The 20,518-nt window shown below is 36.8% G+C and overlaps 1 protein-coding gene across 1 annotated transcript in view; it reads right to left on the bottom strand.

The window, feature by feature from the left end:
* The window catches only part of LOC129724502 (cadherin-23), a 46,723-nt gene extending 26,454 nt beyond the window's left edge, over positions 1–20,269 (bottom strand). The window contains exon 1 of the mRNA XM_055679456.1: positions 19,294–20,269. Coding sequence (XP_055535431.1) covers positions 19,294–19,501 — 208 coding nt within the window. The 5' untranslated portion in view covers positions 19,502–20,269. The remainder of the gene's footprint in view (positions 1–19,293) is intronic.
* Between the last annotated feature and the right edge of the window lie 249 nt (positions 20,270–20,518).

The following is a 20,518-nucleotide window of genomic DNA, read 5'->3' as shown; positions in this document are numbered from 1 at the left end:
TGAATTCACTAAAGTACGAGTTCTTATAAAAACTTTTCTCCAAATCTGTGCATGCTAGAATGAATATTTCACCATCTTTGGATTCAGAAGACGTTACTCTAGAAATATAGAGCTTGAAAATTGGAGAGCTAAGTTGAAAACTACCGTGGGAGACTGAAAAAATCAAGTTTCCATGAAAATATGTACTTTAGTGAATTTAAAATAGTTTTTCTCAAAATATTTGCATGCTAAAATAAATATTTCATCGCGTATGGATTCAGGAGACCTCACCTCAAAAATGTAGAGCTTAAAATTTGAAGAACGGTTTTGTTATTTGAATTTTTATAAAATTACGTAGTTTTGTGATTTTGTACTGAAATAATTTAGAAACTCCAAAATTCACTCTTACATACCATATTTCATTTACCTGACATGATTTGATACATGGAGCAATTAATACGTATGAAAATTCCCAGTGTTTGCTCAATCTGTTTGAAAAATTAGAAAAAAACACAGACATATTTGCGTTTCACAAAAACGGGGAGGAGTCCAGAGGGGTGGCACCTTAACCAAAACTTAGAGCAACTATTCCCCTTGAATAAAATTCCAAGTTTTCCCAAATCGGCTGTTCCGTCCCGGGTCTTTTCGGGTTAAGGATATCTCGCAATACTCCAATACTAGTTTTTTCAAACTGCTAGAAGTGTGCAGTGTTAATTTGGAGATATTTTTTACATTTTATTTCCACGGCCTTATGAAGAATTAACATAGGGTAAAACTACCTTCAATAGACTACGTTCTTTAGTGGACCACTGGTTAGATTAACTCGAAAGTAAAAACTCGAGGGATTTTTAGGAAACCTCTATCGGGAAACATTTTATTCAGTCAATCTGCAACAGAATCACGATATTGGACCTCTTTCCAATAGTGGACCGTCCGCCAGATTGCGAAAACTCGAGGGATTATCAGAAAACTTCCATTGGGAAATATTTTATCCAGCCAATTTGCGTCAGAATCGCGAGAATTATTTAAAAATTCTGATTTATCTTAGGAGAAATTGAGCTTATCTGGCGAGTGGTCCATTATAAGAAAAGGGTGCACTATAGGTAAATTTAAAAACAATTTGGTCCACTGAAGGAAGTGGTCCATCCAAGGTAGTTATACCCTAAATAGGAATTTGAAAAATGTTTCTCGCGACTCTAATGCAGATTAGCTGGATGAGATGTTTCCCGATGGGAGTTTGTATTAATTGATTGAATCTGGCGAATTTTCCACTATAGGAAAGGGGTCCACCATGGGTTTCCTTACCATATATATATATATATATCCTGTTAAAACTGAGCTTTCTTTAAAATTTTAATATCTGTGTGTCAAAAAAAAAAAACAGATAAAATCATTCAACAAACTTTTTTTTCTCGGCATAGGTACGGCAATATTCTGGGATAAGGGTGAAAATGAAAATACCGCAAAAATTGAGAGCGAGAGCGTCGTGTTTCAAAACACAACCATTTTAACTTATTCTAGAATAGGAGTAAAAAATAATCTTTCACATAATTTAGTTGAAGGCTTTCTGTCTTAGTACATGAGTAGAGAATTTTTATTGCCAAGAAAATAAACATACTTTTTCTTCAGGAAAACAAAATTTTAGAAAGTCCATTCCATGAACGAAGCTTTGAACTAAAAAAATAACGCTCAATTAGATTCTTCTGTATCAAGTCGAAAAATTTGCTTGTTTGTATTTTAACAACTAAGACTAGGCTAGGACAGATCTTAAGAGTCAATAGGATCCTAACATTTGTGCCTCAGTTGTCATGTACTGTATACTGCCGATAATCGCAAGTCAGTCTCATCTGTAAAAATACGAAATTGAGAAAACAGCTTCGAAAGATATTTTATTCACGCTCATTTTTCACTTATTTAAGATGAATTATTTTGACAATATTCATGATTTAATATAGTTTGCATACTAGCCTGCACAAATTACTTCTTATAAACCACTAAAATCATTGATTTCATGATGAAAATCTTGAGTGGGACTGACTTTCCGTTACATTCTACACCGAAGAGAAAAGTAACCGCAAATCAGTCACATTGCCATTGTGATGCTATAGTGCGTGTTGACCTGTCGTTATTCGTTGCCGTGAAAAGCCGGGTTGACGTTCCAGTTCAGAAGGATATGTCCATGAGAATAGTTAAAAAAAATCGGCGTTGAAAAGAGTCTGATGTACGGAACCGATGAAAGCTCACCTGGGGAGGATTCAGATGAAGAAATTTACACCGGAACTGCAGCTAGTTCATCCGACAATTGAGGATGTTGAGGATGTCCGCATCCGCATCCGCAAATGCGGAACATCCGCATGAAAGTTGATATCCGCATTCGCATTCGCATCCGCATCATTCCATCTGGACATTAAAAAAATGGCTTTCTAAAATTTTGTAGAAAAATTTTCCTTCGTGTATTTACTGCTCGCCCAAATAACTTTTGCACTGGGGAGGGGCATGGTCATGTGAAATAAGCAAAATAAAACACAAGGGATGCTACGGATATCCGCATTCGCATCCGCATGAAAATTGACATCCGCATTTACATCTGCATCCGTAATCATATATCCGCTTCCGCATCTGCAGGTGTCTGAAAATCACATCCGTAACATCCCTGCCGACAATAAATGTCAAGATGATCAAAATCCGTTCAAGGCTCGAGCATCACCTTCGCAGATATCTTGGAACGATTCCCTGGATTCCGATGGATTTTTTTATTCGATACTGAAGATTTTTCTGATAGATCCACGAAGAAGCGAACCAAGAAAATAAATCCAAAAAGAGGACTCTGCAAAGAGGAGGCGCAAGTCACATGCCATAAAGGCAATCAACACTAATAAATGTCGACTAGAGTGCGTAAACTAGATCGGGGAGGATGACAGGATTCAGATCCATGATCGACCCTTCTGGTCAAGCCGCGTTTTCTCGAGAAACCGTAAAGTTAGCTCCATTTACTTGGCGTGTCAAAGATCAATTAACTTTAGAGGATCCGGAAGCGGAAGAAGCACATATTCCACCTAATGGCCAATAAAATCGTATCTTTGGAGGAATGCCGGAAGTTCTATAAACAATATGACTGTCAAACTTCTCTTCTCCACTCCCCATCCATTTTATTGTATTTCGCATGTTTTTTTTTATTGGGACTGACATTCAATTTTTTTTCCTCTGGGTCTGACTTGCAGTTACTTTTATAATTGGACAGTTTGACTTGGTATTGATTTCCACGTTTGTTGAACAAACCACTATTTTTTATGAGTATATCTGGAAATACACTCAAAGATTGGCTAAAATCCGATACTAACTCAAAATTGACAAAATTACAGATGAGACTGACTTGTGGTTACCGGCAGTAAACCAATGGTTTAGAAAACGAATACAGGGAGTAAGTTGGATTTAGAGCTTGATAGCAATATTCTAAATGGAAAAACTTTCTCACATAAAGTTGTTACATCAGATGCGCTAATTTTAAAATTATTAAATTTTTGTCAAACTTTTTTATCTTTATAGATAGAAAAAAAATTCAACAATACTTCGTTAATTTTAACAAATTTATAGGGAAGTTTTTGAACATAGCCTATTTAAATTGAAAAAACACCTTTTTTGCTTTAATTTTTTATTTCAATTTTTTAAATCAAAACTGTCCCTGAACGACTTTTAGGGCTTTTTAAGAAAAGTAATTTGCGATACTGACATCGTAAATAGGTTGAAATAACCTATAGTGGACCCCTCTCCTATAGTGCACCACCCGCCATATCTACTCAATTTATGCGAAAACTTGAGGGATTTTCAGAAAACTGCCATCGGGAAACACCTTATCCAGCCAATAATAAAATCCGATTTATGTGAAGAGAATGTAGGTTATTCTGATGGGTGGTCCACGTATAGGTAGATATAGCAAAGGGGTCCACTATAAGTTCATTTACCCTATCTTAATTCTATTTATGGTCATTGATATCTTTCATAAAAAATATGAGTTTTTTCATTTGTTTTTTCGTTTATTTAAAAAATACCTCTCGGTTTCAGTTTGAAGAGCCCATTTGACTCTATATATAAAGAAATTTTAAAAAATATGTTATTTTTCATATTTGAGTAAATTCAATTTGAAAACATCACAAAAGTCATGATCATCCTATATATTTAACAATCAAAAGAATACAGCTCTGATTTTTTTAAAATTTTTCCTTAAAACAGAGATAATTCTCTTCAATTTGATCCAAAAATGATCAAAAATCGATCAACTGGTTCGAAAGTTATGAATTCTTGAAAATACACTGAAGTCGCTTTTTACGCGGGGGATACGTGCCGCGTAAAAAAACCGCGTAAAAAACCGTGTAAATTCCGGAATCCGCGTAAAAAAACCGCGTAAATCCCGGAATCCGCGTAAAAAAAAACCAGCGTTAATTCTGCTTTCCGAGTGCAGGAAAACCGAAATCCGCGTAAATTCCGAAATCCGCGTAAAAATCGTCAAAAATCTGTCCACGTGGATGGCCCCTTACAAATCAACAAAAAATGCGAGTAAAGTAGGCAATGTATGTTATTTAACTAGGATGTGAAAAATGAACAAGCACGCACAGAAGGTGTGACTTAGAAAAAAATTTCCTCATCCAGACGGGACTCAAACCCGCAATCTCCGATGTCTCCGATTAAACTACTGGAGAGCAGGTCTGGACTTCTTTTGGCTTTTGTTCATCACTTTGATTCTGATAATACTCATATTGGGTAATTTTCAGCTGTTTTTCAGAAACTAGTTACCATCTTGGATTTTAAAATGGCATGTGGAGTCAATTGCTGGTCTCTGAACATCAATCTGATTCCGAAATAACCATATTGGGTGATATTCGGTCTTCTTTGACTGTTCTCCAGGATACAGAAGTCGCGATCTTAGAATTTGAAACGGCGTCATAGGTCGACTTTTGGCTTCTGTAAATCACTACGATTCCGGAATTACCCATATTTGGTTGTATAAGGTCACTCTTGGCTGTTGGAAACCGGATGTTGTCATCTTGGATTTCAAAATGGCATGTGAGATAAATGTCTGATCTTTGGGTATGATTCTGGTTCCGGAAATACATATATTGGAATTTGGTCATTTTCTTGCTCCCAAAAACCTCCACATGCAAAATTTGGTTTCTTTTACATGATAAGTTCTTGAGTTGTACAGAAATTCGTGTTTAACCCTCTTTTATAGAAGAGGGAGGATTGTCGAACAACCATGAAATATGTATTTTTACTCCTTACACTTCTACATGTCGAATTTGGTTCCATTTATTTGACTAGTTCTTGAGTTATGCAGAAATTCGTGTTTTATTTGCATAAATCCTTTCGTTTTAAAAAAGAAAGGGTTATCAAACCGCCGTAAAAACATTTCTTGTCCCCAATGTCATGTCAAATTTGGTTCCATTTGCTTCACTAGTTCTCGATCGTATGGACCCTCCCCCTATTTCAGGATAGGGAGGGGTGTCATATCATTCTAGAAACATTTCTTGCCTACAAAACCCTCAACGTGCTGAATTTGCTTACATTTGCTTGACTAGTTCCCGAATTATGTAGAAATTTGTGTTTCATTTGTATGATAGTCCTCCTTCCTAGAAAAAGGAGGGGTGTAGATCTACTACAAAAAAAATGTTGCTCCCGTCTTAGGCCCGGATTTAGGCGCTGGGGGGCCGGGGCAAATTTGTTTGTGAGGCCCTTTTTTCGTAAAACATTTAAAGGTATCGTTCTGGAAGGTGATGAGAGGTGGCGAGCAAAAAAAGGAAGGCCCCTTGAATCGGCAGGCCCGGGGCATTTGCCCCCCTCTCCCCAAATCCGGGCCTGCGTTTAACACTACACGCTAAATTTGGTTCCATGTGCTTGATCACTTCTCGAGCTAAACAGATATTTGTTTTTCGTTTGTATGAGAGCCCTCTTTTTTAAAGCGAGCAGGGGTCTATTACGATCATAGAAATTCTTGCTATTTAAAACATGCAACTGCCAATTTTGGTTCCATTTGCTTGATTGGTTCTCGAGTTTTACGGATACAGTCGGGTTTTTTTACGCGGTTTTTTTATACGCGGTTTTTTTACGAGGTTTTTTTACGCGGATTTTTGAATTAACGCGATTTTTTACGCGGATTTTTGAATTAACGCGTTTTTTAACGCGGATTTTTTAATTAGCGCGGTTTTTTTTACGCGATTTTTTACGCGGTTTTTTACGCGGATTTTTGAATTAACGCGGATTTTTTAATTAGCGCGGTTTTTTTACGCGATACCGCGCTAATTCAAAAAAATTTTCACGAACTTTGAATAATTGTTAATGAGCTTGATTTTTTTTATTATGAGCTGTAACGGCATGTTTAAGATAAACCTTTGGAACTATATACAATCATCTGAATGCATACGGTCTCGTTATTTTCTTTTATTTTTGTAGTTCAGTGGAATTTCGATTTTATCACGGTCAAAAAAAAAAATCCTCCCGTGAATTTAACGAAGCTGTGGACTTTATAAAATGATAAATTTCAGTGTTTTTCGTTAGATTTCACTGCTATGCAACAAAAAATACTAAACTCTTTTTTTTCCTCGATTTACCGGAAAGTGTTTTTATGGCCGTGTTAAAATCGAAATTCCACTGTATAGAATTTCCTTAATGGCTAATCTGTTATTGAACAAATTATTGCAAAGTTGAATTTAATGCTCCTCCAAGGAAGCGAGAATAATGACTTATTACAATATGACGCAACCACTCCAAAATATATGGAAAGTATGTAAACATGTAAAGAAAATGAGTCAAAACTCAGAATAATTCGATTTACTAGTGAAATGTACCTGTCACATCATTTAGTTCATGCTTCATGATTCATACATAAATCGGGCTAAGTGAGCTCGGTGGTTATTTTTCAAAGCCAACATACGCTGAAATCTATACTCTTTCTTAATTCCAGCTGAAATTATGTAGATGTGTATAGCTCTTATTTTATATGTTTCATATATTCTTGTAAATAAAATTTCATAAGCAATAGTTATGAAACAACAACGGCATGTGACACTGAGTTTAATGATTTTATATTGTTTCCACTCCAATTTTCCTTTTCAGATAGCAACTTTTTCGGTATCAACAGTGAAGTATATCGTTCAAAAATGGTCAATACTGGTGGTGCTCCACCTGCTTCACACTAGCATATTTTGAGTAGTGATTAAGGCGCTCACGCTCACAAGACCTTGTTTGAAACTGGGAGAGTTATCTTTGTGAACAAACGTTAGTCTTGTGGTACTATTATGTAATTTGCACTGAAATAGTATTCCTTTGCTTGACAAATAAAAAGGTGTTGTCAGTTCTGGTTTTAAGTAATGTGTAACTCTAGCGGATAACTCGCTTCAAATCTGCAATGCAGTTTTGACTTGATAAACCCAGAGTTAGACTAGTTCTTCACTTCAATCCCGATCGTCAATCGTCGCAGAGACATACCCATTACTTACGTAATGTGCGCATACAGTTGTTTTTCCTATTAGAAAACTACAGACAGATTGCGATAATCATCTGGTCGCCCAGTGCGTGGCAGCTCACACGTATAGTTTTGAAACATTTTTGAAAAGATATGTCTAGTAGTCTACGTTATGACCGCGAGTCAAATTCAATTAAATAATTCAACATAGAGTTTAAAAATAACTACAAAACATCCAATAAACGGAAGAAACTTTCATAGTCCATCATATATGGATAAAATTCACTTTCACGGTCAGATATCTTGTCTGATAACTATGCGGTGAAAATAGAAGATAAAGACTGAATAAAAAACTCGATTGTGGTGTTCACCGTGCGAAATGAAAAATCGGTAAAATTGTCCACCAAAGAAGCACGAGTGGAAGTTGATATCACTAGCGATTGCGGTTTGTTATTATAGACGCCGATACCACCCCAAACGAAAGTACAACTGCAAATGGTCATTGAACTCGTCCACATAAAATCGTTTGATATTTGGCCTTTTTAATCGTAATCGATAATTTTATTGTCAAATACAGGCGGCAGCAGCCGTCATGAAAACATGTTCCAAACAACGGGGTGTACAAAAACAGTTTCCATTATACTCGCGGATGCTGCCTAACACAGTCAAGGTTCGTCGCTTTCACTTGGCATCCAATCGTTTGCATTGAGGGCTTGAACGGTGCAGACGGCAGACCCGAATTCCACCGATTGGAGAGAGAGCAGACAGTTAAGCACTATGCAAAGTAGTTTTGTTTTCTCTGAGATTTTCGGGAAATTGAATAGTGATGCAGCGTTTTGGTATAGGAAAGACAACAATTTTCGTTGGGAGCGTCGATTGCATTCGATGTTCGAAGCGTTCGAAATTACTTTGATCGATGTTGTTGTGTTTATTTTTCGGTGGAAAAATTGGAATCAAACACCGGTTTCTCACAGTACTGATGAGTTGAGTTTGCGCGTATGGATTTACACAATATCTTGCATAAGGAAAGTTGAAATGTATTTTACTGATGATCGCGAGTTTGCTACCGAACGCGTGCTTTTCCGGCCGATTATCACAGCTGGATTGATCACTTTAGTTGAAAACGAATTGTACGTTTCAGTTTCTTTGTATGGACTTTCATTATATAGCCTAATAGTTGTAAACAGATTCAGCTTGCAGCCAATAATTGTGATTATTTGTAACGAACCGTGTCAAATCAATAATTGCGGAATTGGGGTGTGACTTGGAAGGTGGAATGATGTGTGCTAATATCTTAAAACCAGAACAGTGGATGACGTAAGGGTATTAGAATATTTTTGCAAGTAACTTGTTTTGTAACTATGAAAATTCGTACTAAGGTTGAATTTAAAACTTAAAACAATTAAAATACTGGTTGTTATTAATTTGCTATTAGAGAGAAAAAGTTCATATATTTAAGTATAGCGTTGGTGAGTAAAAGCTTGGACAAACTCGTAATGGTGCATTTTACACCATGTAAATGTAATTGAAAATTAAAGCAAACTGCTGCCAAACTGGTCCTTCGTTCGGAGATTTTACGTTAGCTTGCTTCGAAGCGATTTGTTTCTTTGGATTAACATAATTCATATTTTATTTTATATTATATGGTAAGATAACGTACGTTTAAAGAACAAACTCAAAAATTGTTCTACTTATGTGTGGAAAGATTTTTCTTACTTTTACTGCAATGTTAAAATTTTGTATAGTAATGTTTAGCGCACAACTCGTTTAAATTTCTATTAGGTAAACTGCTTGTTTGTGAACCAATTTTAAAACAGCTCAACATAACAAGGCAGATTCTTTTTTATACCACGAACAGTTTTGAAAGCGGTACGATGCGCGCTTTTCTAATGGACACGATTGTTAAACTTTCATTGGAATGTTGTGCAATATTCAACAACTGATAGAAACGTTTCATAACTTATTTGAATTTACGACGTGATGAATTGTAAATAAGACCATGTTTTTTGGGATATTATTAGTACGAATCATGTGTGCGTGACCTTAAACGCTTCAGACATGACAAACTTTTAAGTTCAGAAAAAAATGTTATTTATTGTGTTTTTACCGTCAAGTTCTCACCATCATGGCTCATGCGGTTTTTGGTGACCACCTCGGCATGAGTTTGTGAGTATACGCAACTGTCACCTAATGAATAGTAATAAAATCACCGCTTAGAATAATCTTAGCATCAATAAACACAGCAACACACACAGCATGAAGAAAAGCTCACTATTTAATGGTGGTGTACCTACTAATGATGTAATGAAAAGATTTCATGCTAAACGGAGCACATCAATTGCAAAATGCTCTAGTCTTTCGGTGGTCTTGGGCAATAACCACGAAAAGGTAAACATCGAATGAATTGAAATGTCCGCAACCCCTCAAGGCCCTCAAGATGTGGGACACGCACCAATAGATCGCAGGTTAGCTCTCCTCTCTTCGATTTTGTCTTTGAACAATCAAGTTTATGTTCAGTGTGGAACAAGACTGTATATGAACGACGTTGTGAGTAAAGCAAACGAACATACCTAGTGCAATCTTTACTCATCATCTGTAGCGGCATATGGAGGAACGAGATTCATGGCTCAGCTTCAAACTAACGAATGGGCTAATAGTTAGTGTTGGGAAACATTAGCGTTAACGGCTTAAATCAGAAAATTACTGTTCCGTCAAATCAAGATTTTTACACTTCGCGCGTCGCGCTGTTGTAATGACGGTTTATTAGCTAGAATGGCTGAAATTGTTTTAAATACACCCTTGTAAAATTTTTCTATTTATTGATGCGTTGCTGGTGTCTACTTGTTTTTTTTTTTGTGATTGTGTCTGGTCCGAGCACACCATATTGGAGTGTCTCCTATCACTGCTTTTCCACGTCTAGAAGAAATTGTGAAAAAAGGTTTCTACTGACGATGTGATATTTGCTACAAGTGGGTTTCCCCTTATCGGACAATGGGTGACCGAATTTGGGAATCCGGTACATAAGATTCGATCGCATCCGATGCCGCACGGTTTGGCTTTCGACGTTCGCTGCCGGTAATGATTCACATCAATATACCTGTCACCCACACAACGCTGAATCCTGTAAAATTGTCCCGCGACTTTGCGGAGTGGTAGTGGAATCTGCGGTCATTTAGAGTCCGTTTTTGTGATTCTCTCACGCTGACAAGAGTGTTGTTGGTTGAATGAGGTTATGGAATGTGAAAATAGTAATTTACTCTACAGCGGATGATTTGTAGCCTATATCACTTTGATAGTCTCAATGTAGACGACTTTAGGGTTATCTAAATTTTGGTTTATTTCACGATGATAGTATTAAAATAGCTGAAGCAGTTTCTTTATATTTGCGGCAAAAGCAAGTTGTATGCCAAAGATAAAATAGAAACTAGCTCAACCACAATGAATTATTATTTTTTGCAGTTATTTAACTATAAACCGTAACAACAAAATACAGTGAAGATAGTGTGTGTGTTTTTTAAAAACATATTTATAGCAAAATTTGTTATCAATTAACAAAATATTGTACATTCAAACTAGTTCTGATTTTTTTCTGCCAAAAACCTTACAAAACTTGTTATAATTTGTATTAATCAGAAAGTAATTTTGATATTTTAACTATTTACGAGACCAGGTTTAGAACACAAGTTGATACAAAAAGTTCGTAACAAAATATCGAGATTCGTTATAATCCTGATATTCTTGACTGATCGGGAAGCATTTAAAAGTAGGGTAAGCGGCCCCCTAAGGAAAATCATTATTTAGTAAGATTTGATGGCAAATATTGCTTCCCAGAATCGTTGCCCAGATTGCCTTTAACAAGAGAAGAAGACTGTCTGTGCTTCCAAATTGTTTTTTTTCTAACGGGAAACATTTAAGTTTTTGAACTGACGTCAAAGACTTTTGTCAACTACTGCGGCTGAAACCAGGTCCATGAATTTACTCGAAATAATTGAACCAATATGAATCCACCAAGTTGAAAATATTTCATATACCACCGGAAATACGGTCTGTTTTATGACTTGGTTCAGCATATGGTACCGTCAATTTACTTGAATTTGTCTGCAAATCATAGAAGATCTTGAGTTCATGGTTTTAAGATGATTTATTTATTTATTCAGTAGCAAAGCGTATGTTATAGATGAAAATTATGTGTCTGTAACATACAAACAATCTGGTTCACGGTCTTACCCCAAAAACACCCATTTTTACAATGAAAGTATATCTATTAGAGTGTCACTTAATATTACTTCAGATCGAATTCCGGTGATTGCTAAAAACACAGGCAACGAATTGTAGAGCAGCTTAAAACTATTTTAATCTTTTCAAATGAATAAAAGTTTAAGTTTCACTCATGAAACCCAGTCTTACCCCTAGTACCCCTAAATTGGAAATAGGAATCTTTTACTCCATTTTTTCCTGTATAGACTTGCTCACTTCAACCAGAATCGTTGATCTATTATGAAATGTCTGCGGGTATCTGCTGTATTCCGCACTTCTATTATTAGCAATATCGCTATTGATAAGTGGCATGCTTATTATTTATCCGTGTTGGTGTGTAATGTAATATTACCTTTCCATTTACACGATTGCTGCTTTATCGCTACTTATAATTGCCTAGAGAAGTTTCGTTGGGCGTCCTCCTGGTCAGTTTTGGTTCTTTGGTTCCTCCATCTGTGAAAATGCTCAGTGTGCTAAGTCGTGTGCAAAGTTTCATTGAAATGGTCCTCAAAATTTTTGCAAATTTCCGGTTTTGCGCGACTTTACTCTTTACAATTAAAAGTGGGCACTTTTGATACATTAACGACGAAGTTATTGTCCAATTACAATACAATTTAATAGGGTGGTATGAGGCAGCCCGAGTGAGATTGAAAAGTTGCACATACATACACAACCACACACACATACAGAAAATGCTCAGCACGTCGAAATTAGTCGAGCGATATATGCCATTCGGCCCTTTGGAGCACTTTGATACCTTCGGTTTTGCCAGTGATTGCTATACCTTTCGAAGAAAGGCAAAAATGATTTCCCTCTTTGCATAACAAAATGTGAATTTTGAGAATATTGAGAAGAGGGGTAGCTTTAGAAAAAGCATCAGAGCAAGTTTGTCATTTTAAATTGACAATTATCAGGTTATAGTGACGACGTGACTGGTCATTTTCAATTAAAAAACACATTTGATTTTCGAGCACTTTGTGAGTCAAATGAAAACTACTCGAATTCTCTTGCTTTGATATTGGCAGCTGAAGGGCTTGAATAGAAAAGAAATAATTTTCAACGGAAAGTGAAGATAAACAGCGTCACTCTCACCTGACGATTTTCAATTGAACATGACAATGTGTGCTGACGAAGACAGGTGGCTTCCATACACTACTACATGCATATAGAGGAAAGAGGGAGAAAAGAAAATCGTGGCGATATGAAACGGAGGACGCCAACACCAGTTACATAACACGAAGTGGCTACGGGGCGCCAGTGATCAGCAGCAAAGAAAAAATCTCCAAAATATTGATCGGAACTTGCGTGACGTATTTATTGGATACCATTGATGTTCCAACTAAGTCTTGCGGTGTGAGAAACCTATCATCAAATGGCATGATGCGGTGCTAATTCTAAACGACACGCTGAAGGAAAGGAAACTGTCATAGGATGCGTCAGTATTTATGTCAACTGAGACAGTCATCAATTTCATTCGAAATGACGCGATGAACACCAGACAAGAAAGAAAGAAAAAGTAGGAGGTTGTATCCAAGACACGACCGCATAAATGATGTAGAACTACGTACACTATTAACAAATGCATGGAGTGTTTCATTACCCTAGTAACACAACTGGTTTTATCAAAGTTTCATAGCGCTTTTTTGGCTGTATTGAGCGCTATAAAATTTTGATAAAACCAATATTTTTACTGGGGTAATGAGTTATAATGTCTACTAATGAAGGGTTGTGAATTCCGTGAACCGGATTCAGCAGTTAGCAGAACGTGCCGAGCTAAAAACCATACACAGCACACACACAAATCATACCATATCATAGACACACACACATCATACCATATCATTATACCATACACACATCATACCATATCATACACACATACACACATGATACCATATCATACACACACATCATACCATATCATCATACCATACACACATCATATATACATCACAACATATCATACATACATCATACCATATCATACACACACAGCAAGCAAGCGACCAATCAGAGGACGTTACTTCTATTTCAACAAGGCTTGACAATTTTCAATAGTGCAATAGTTCGTAGATTCAAACAACATTTTTCTGCATTTGGGCAGATGCGTGTATAATTTTCCAATCGATTGCTGCAAGAATGAAGAAAATCGGTTGAAAACCAACCGACCTATAAGCATTTGAAAAGAGACAAATTTCGTCCCAGTTTTTCAGTTTGCATCCCTGTGTGGGGATAGTAAAGTAAAACGTAGTTCTACGTCAAAAGGCTTTTGCTGTTCAAATTGGATTTGGTGATGACGATCTTTATTTATGCTGCCCCAACAGTGGGGGAATAATGGCAGTCTGGTGAGGCACGCTGAGAAGAACCGCGCTGCTACTGAGACATGGTGACCAACCACAACGCAAGTGATTTATTTAATTTGAAGACAGCCACAGGCGCAACGCGCTGTTACTTCTGAGTGCTGTATCTGCTTCTACTGCTGTCAACGTTGTGGACGGTCCATCCAGCTCACCTTCCGACTAATGAATGTAGCTAGTTTTCCCAGAAACACTCTTTTATAGCCGAAGGGTGCTACGTAATAGGCCACGCCTTTCAGTTCAGTTGTCACATTCTCTAATGTTCTTTAGACGAATTATTCCACAATTCGCGTTTGATTTTTGTATCCAGCTAGTAAACACCGATGGTGCTCTCACACACGCAACGATATTACCCCTATCGTATTACGGCTTGTAATATCAAGCAAGCGATTTCGTTTGTCGCTGTCGCGTGTTGCATCATGTTGCAACTGAGCAGTTGAGAGACGACGCAGTTCTGTTCATGCTGATTGATAGAATCGACTTTATATCAGTACTGCATATTCGAATTAACTGCCTTTGTGAATGCGTTCCAACAGGGCAGTTTGTTATTCAAAATCGCTAGAATCCGCACAGAATGCTTGCTTACGTTGTCAAAAATTATTAACTTTCAATGACTTGTTTATTTGCCTTGAAAAAAGGCATTTTGCTGTTCAAAATTGGATTTGGTGATGACGATCTTCATGCTGCCCTAACACGGGAGAATAATGGCAGTCTGGCAACACAAGCTGAGGAGAACCGCGCTGCTCCTGAGACGTGGTGACCAACCACAGGGCTAGTGCTGCTGCTAAGGAAGGACGACTGCTGTTGACAATTTATCGCTGTCCAGAACTATTATGAGCGGCTTCGGCTGAAACAGGCTCTTATATAGGCCAAATAGCATGTTTTCAATTGCAAGGTATATGATTCTGTCGACCGTGCTTGGGAAGCAATCATATAACAACCAATCAGAGGTCGAATTTTTTCATTTTGACAAGGCTTGACTATTATCAATAGTACAATAGTTTGCATAATCAATCAACAATTTTCTACATTTGGGTGGATGCGTGTATAATTTTCCAAACAATTGCTGCAAAAATGAAGGAAATCGGTTGAAAGCAAACCGATTTATAAGCATTTTAAAAAGGGACATATTTCGTCCCCTTTTCGTTAATAGTTTTCCTATTTACATCCCTATGTGGTAGGCTAAAGAAAAAACGTAGTTCTACGTCAAAAAGTGATTCGATGACGGTAGCCGAAAGGAATCACATATAGAACCCCGAAGAATATTCAAATCAATGACAATAAGGTAGCAAAACAATAGTTTAGCGCGCTCACATCACTCAATAAGCGTTGCGTTGTTGTAGGAATATGAGTGCGGGAGAGAATAGGAGAGAACAACATAAAAGATCAAGTGTTTTCCTGCTATCATTAGCGGTACCGCTTACCGTGCAATGCACCTTTTGTTTACATAAACTTTTGCGTAGTTCAAGCAATGGTCAATTCGAGAACAACATTCGAATTGTTGTTTTTCGCATGACATAAACAGTAGAATGCTTATGGAAAACAATTTTTGGATTTCGTTTAGCGGTAGGTTTCAAAAGTTTCGTGTTTTCGAAAAAAGTCACACTGCAAAATTTCAGCTCAATCGTACACAAGTAGCTATAGCCACAAAATTCCATTCTCACAGACAGACATTCGATGCAACCTTCCTTTGCATAATCTGAAATGGTATACTTTCCCGACATTCCTTCATCGGAATAAAGTTTTGATACTAGACACCTTATTTCATGTGGGAAAAACAACAACGACCTCATGCAGCGAATTAAGTAGGCAATAAAAACGAGTAGCGATGAAATTTGCCTGTCATGGTTACTATGGCTAACATGCCGCAACATGGTGCAACTATGTTTGGAACGGCAGTATAAAACCAAGAATTGAAAAGCTAGAAAAGGACAGGGAGAGAATCGGAAAAGGTAACTGTTTCTCTCTGGGGTTTCAGTAAGTTAGGTTGAGGCAGAATATGTTCAATAAAATCAATCTAGCAACAGAATGCAACTTTGCAATCTGAATTTGGGCGGACATTTTTGTTTTTTAGACCGACGGAAAAAAAGCATGAAATTTTCGGTATCCAAGATATCGAAAACTCCATAAATTACCTCTCCTTATTTCCATCCAAAAGTAGCACTTTCACTGCTTTGAGGTACGACTTCCCGATATTCGAAGAAACTTTTGAGCCTCACTGTTAAACAAAATTAGAAGGTTAAAATTTTCCCATACATTTATTCGGCATCCTAATAAACAGTAATGCAAACTCTTCACTTCATATTGAAAAAAAAAATTGGAATTGTGAAAGAACGATAATTGTTTGTGATAATTGTCTGTGAGAATATACTTTTTAGAGCGAAAAGTTGTTAATATGCTGTCTATATTATTGGGATTTAAACGAAATAAAATATTGATAGCGTACGGAATTCTTGTCGAACATATAAAACCAACAAAAATTATTCAAAAATATATACATATAAAGAAATGCAAAAAAGGATAACTTATAAAAAAAGTGAATATGTTATGATCTTAGAACCGAGAAGAACAAAACATTGAAAAATGGATCGGAGCAAACAGTACAAACTCTCATGGAGCAACAAAATAATAATTCAATTTAATAATACCTGGATAAAGCGAATTTTTAACATAAATTAGATAACTATGTTTTGCTAGTTTTGGCATGTTTTCATACATACTATTTGTCAAGTATCAATAAAAATAATCTCGTGCCAAGATTGAAAGGAACGCGGAAACATAGAACAAATTTTATTTTCATGAAGAATGCCATTTAAGCATTCTAACCCTTAAATGCGCAGCGTTGTTTCAGTAAATATTGGGAATAATGTGGGTCAGAATTTGTGAAACGGATCACTAAAAATCGCGTTGTCTATTTTTTTCAAATAAGTATTAAAAACTTCAAGAGTTTCACTCGGGAAGTTGATTTGCCAATTTTTAATGAATTTGAGTAAATTTACAAGTTGTTATTGTCATTTGAAATTTAGGTCAAAATTGTTTTTAAATAGACATAGCTTTAAAAAAATTTTGCATCGAATTTGATGAAATGTTCACAGCAGATGCATCCTGAGTTGTAGTTTACGAAAATATTTTTTTTTGAAGAAAAAAATATTTTTTCAATAGTAACTATCTAAAACAATATGTTGAAAATCTATGTTCTGGGGCACTGAAAAATCTGAAAAAAAAATCACAAGTATTTTTGACGAAATTTCGAAACTGCCCTGAAAATTTCGCGGTGGTGATATTTTTTGATCAAAAGATATGGGCCTTTAAAGTTGGTGCCAAGCGCATTTTCAAGCGAGAAGCGAGTGAACAGTACTACTATTGACAATCCCAGTTGCAGTTATATGCAAAAATTCTGTTAGGTTTAAAAATTAGTTAATTAGAAATGATTTTTAGTCGCAAAATAGTCAAAATATGCTTAGTCTGTTACCGAACTTAACGATGAAGACAGTATATTTTATGCCCCTTACAACTCGCAAGCCTACCTATACATTTTACTAAAAAAATAATGCAAAATTTAGTTAGGGGACAACGGTACAGAACGCATCAGCGGGTTAAGATCGCCCGTGCTATTACTTTTAGCCATTATGGTTCACTTTTTGGTATGAGAACTGAAGAAAACTTTGTTTAGGAGCATTTCTCGCTTGAAAAATGCGTTGCGGCACCAACTTTGAAGGCCCACATCTTTTGATAAAAAACTATCACCACCGCGAAATTTTCAGGTCAGTTTCGAAATTTCGTCAAAAAGACTTGTGATTTTTTTCAGATTTTTCAGTGCCCCAGAACATAGATTTTCAACATATTGTTTTAAATAGTTACTATTGAAAAAATATTTTTTTCTTCAAAAAAATATTTTCGTAAACTACAACTCAGGATGCATCTGCTGTGAACATTTCATCAAATTCGATGCAATATTTTTTTAAAGCTATGTCTATTTAAAACAATTTTGACCCAAATTTCAAATGACAATAACAACTTGTAAATTTACTCAAATTCAATAAAAATTGGAAAATCAACTTCCCGAGTGAAACTCTTGAAGTTTTTAATACTTATTTGAAAAAATTAGACATCGCGATTTTTGGTGATCCGTTTCACGAATGCTGACCCATGTTTCAAAATGAATGTATTTTAATTTTTTCTACAAATATAATAGATTGGAGCAGTTATCTAGGCTTTGATTTCTTTTTTAAAACCTTGATGGCTGTTTATACGAATTTTATTTCTTAAAAAAAACTGATTTGAAATGTTATTCGCAATGTTGTTTTGAAACAACATTGCGCATTGAAGGGCTAATGATTATAATAATTATAATAAAAAAAAATGATAGAAAAGTCGAACGTGAGCGTCGGTACTTTGCAAGAAAAGAAAGAAGATGTGAAATAAGTATATTTATATGTATATTTTTATTACCGACGTTTTGCTGCAGATTCATGCAACAGTTCTGAACAAAGAAGGAGTAGAAAAAGTTCAACAGTAATAAATAAGAGAAAATACACTGATAATACAAACTGTATTTTTAATGATGGTTCGTTATCATATAGCATTTTAGAAGAGAAAATCATCCTAAAGTGTTAGAAACAAAGATCGTTTTAAAGAAACTTATGTACCTACGAAGCATACTTTTTTTAGAAGTGGATGAAGAAAATTAGTTCCTACTAGCTCCAGAGTGGAAGCACCATTGACAGATTTTTTTTAAACTGTTGAGCGGCAGTGTTTCTTATAGAAAGGATATTGGCTTTTTTGTAGAAAGTCTGTTAGAAGTTGGCCCCGTAATACTGCAATGCATTAATTGAGCATACGCCTTCGTCAGTTTTCTAGCAAAGCTACTACAATTCTTTTCCGAAGGCTGAACATCCAACAGACCGTGCAGCTACAGAAGTGCACTCTGGTCGAGCTGTTCGGCGATGAGAATTGTGTTAAGCAGAAATTTAAGACAAAAAAAATATACCAGGGGCACCAATATAAAGCACTAGGTACCAAACAAGTGGGAAGCAGAAGTTGAAAAACCGGAGCTCGACCAAAGGAAACAAACCATGAATGAGTCTAACACTGATGATGCTCATTGTTGGAGCAGAGTGTTGCGAAAGAGTACAACCGAAACTAGACATGCCGGTAAGACAGGTGTGAAGCCAATTCTGGATCAATCCAACCGCAACGAGGCAAATGCATGAAATCAAAAGTAAATTTATGCGTAGAACATACCTCTTAGTTGGTAGACGACACTGCCGACCGGTGTGTTTTCCGGTAGCCTAAATCTAGACATATCTCCCGAGCCTGGAATGAAATGCGGCGTTCGGTTGATGGTTTGACTCCGAACCGGTTCTGCTACAAACAGCAGTATAGCCACCGATGCAAAAACCAGTTGCTGGAGCCGCATCCTCGCCTTCGGTTTCTGCTCAGCTCTCGTCATCGCGAGGCGGATATCTCCAGGTTCCGATGATGTGTTTTTTGTATCCTAGTTTGTTTGCTAGGTTGTGGAGAAACCTCTGGTTTCGTCAAACGGATGGTATTTGACTAATACACTCAATGAGGAGATACTTTCACACAATTCGAGTGATCACTAACTGCGCGAAAAAAAATCGTGCTGTTTAACCCAGACTGACCCCTCTTGGGCGATTATTTGTCGAACATTTTCTTCAGCAGTCAGCCATCTGAACGCTGCAGGGACACCTCACCAACACTAACACTAGTTCTTGGACACAACGAAAAGCTCGTTTGATTGCACAATCTACTCTTCACTTTGTTGCTCACTTCGATTAACTATTTATTTCCCAATCGATTTATAACGATAATTTGCACAAATATTTCTTCAAACCCAACTTATAAATTTCAAATTACGTATAATCGCGATAAGTGATTAGCACGAAACTAGGCGAGAAACCCGAAAATTCCCACTGCTCTCGTTCCGGATGCAGCGCAGTTAATCCGAAACGAATCTAGGCTAGCACGAGTTTACGATCACATTCCAAATGTAAGCGGAACGACAGCAAAACACTACAATAGCTGTTGAGCCGAAGAAAGCCACTTCACCTTCGCACATCTCATTTCGAGCCAACGGCAAACTGCGGATGACAAATGAGTTTTTTTTTCTCCTTTCTTTTGGCTCCCTCTGGGAAAAGTAAAAAGCTGGCGAAACTCGGCCGGATCGCGATCACTACGCACGTCTTACCGCTGTAAAGGTTGCTCACGAATTGAATTCGTTTGTGGCTGTGCAGGTGACTTAAGGTGAGAATCGTGGTAAAGAGCAAAAGATCCAAACTGGACAGGTAAGTTTTTTCGCTGTGTTGTTTTGTTTTGATCTTCAGGACGTGCTGCCGTTGCCGTAGTTTGATCGATGCTTGCTCGCTAGCGCTAGAGCGTTGTGCAGTTGTATTTGTAGGCTCGCTGAGTGGCTTCATGCTGGAACTCATGCTTCCAGCCAGGTAGA

The sequence above is a fragment of the Wyeomyia smithii genome, chromosome 2 (genome assembly GCF_029784165.1).
Source record: "Wyeomyia smithii strain HCP4-BCI-WySm-NY-G18 chromosome 2, ASM2978416v1, whole genome shotgun sequence".
NCBI classification, from domain to species: Eukaryota; Metazoa; Arthropoda; class Insecta; order Diptera; family Culicidae; genus Wyeomyia; species Wyeomyia smithii.
Note: the sequence above shows the minus strand (reverse complement) of the source record. Positions and strands in the feature narration are given on the sequence as shown.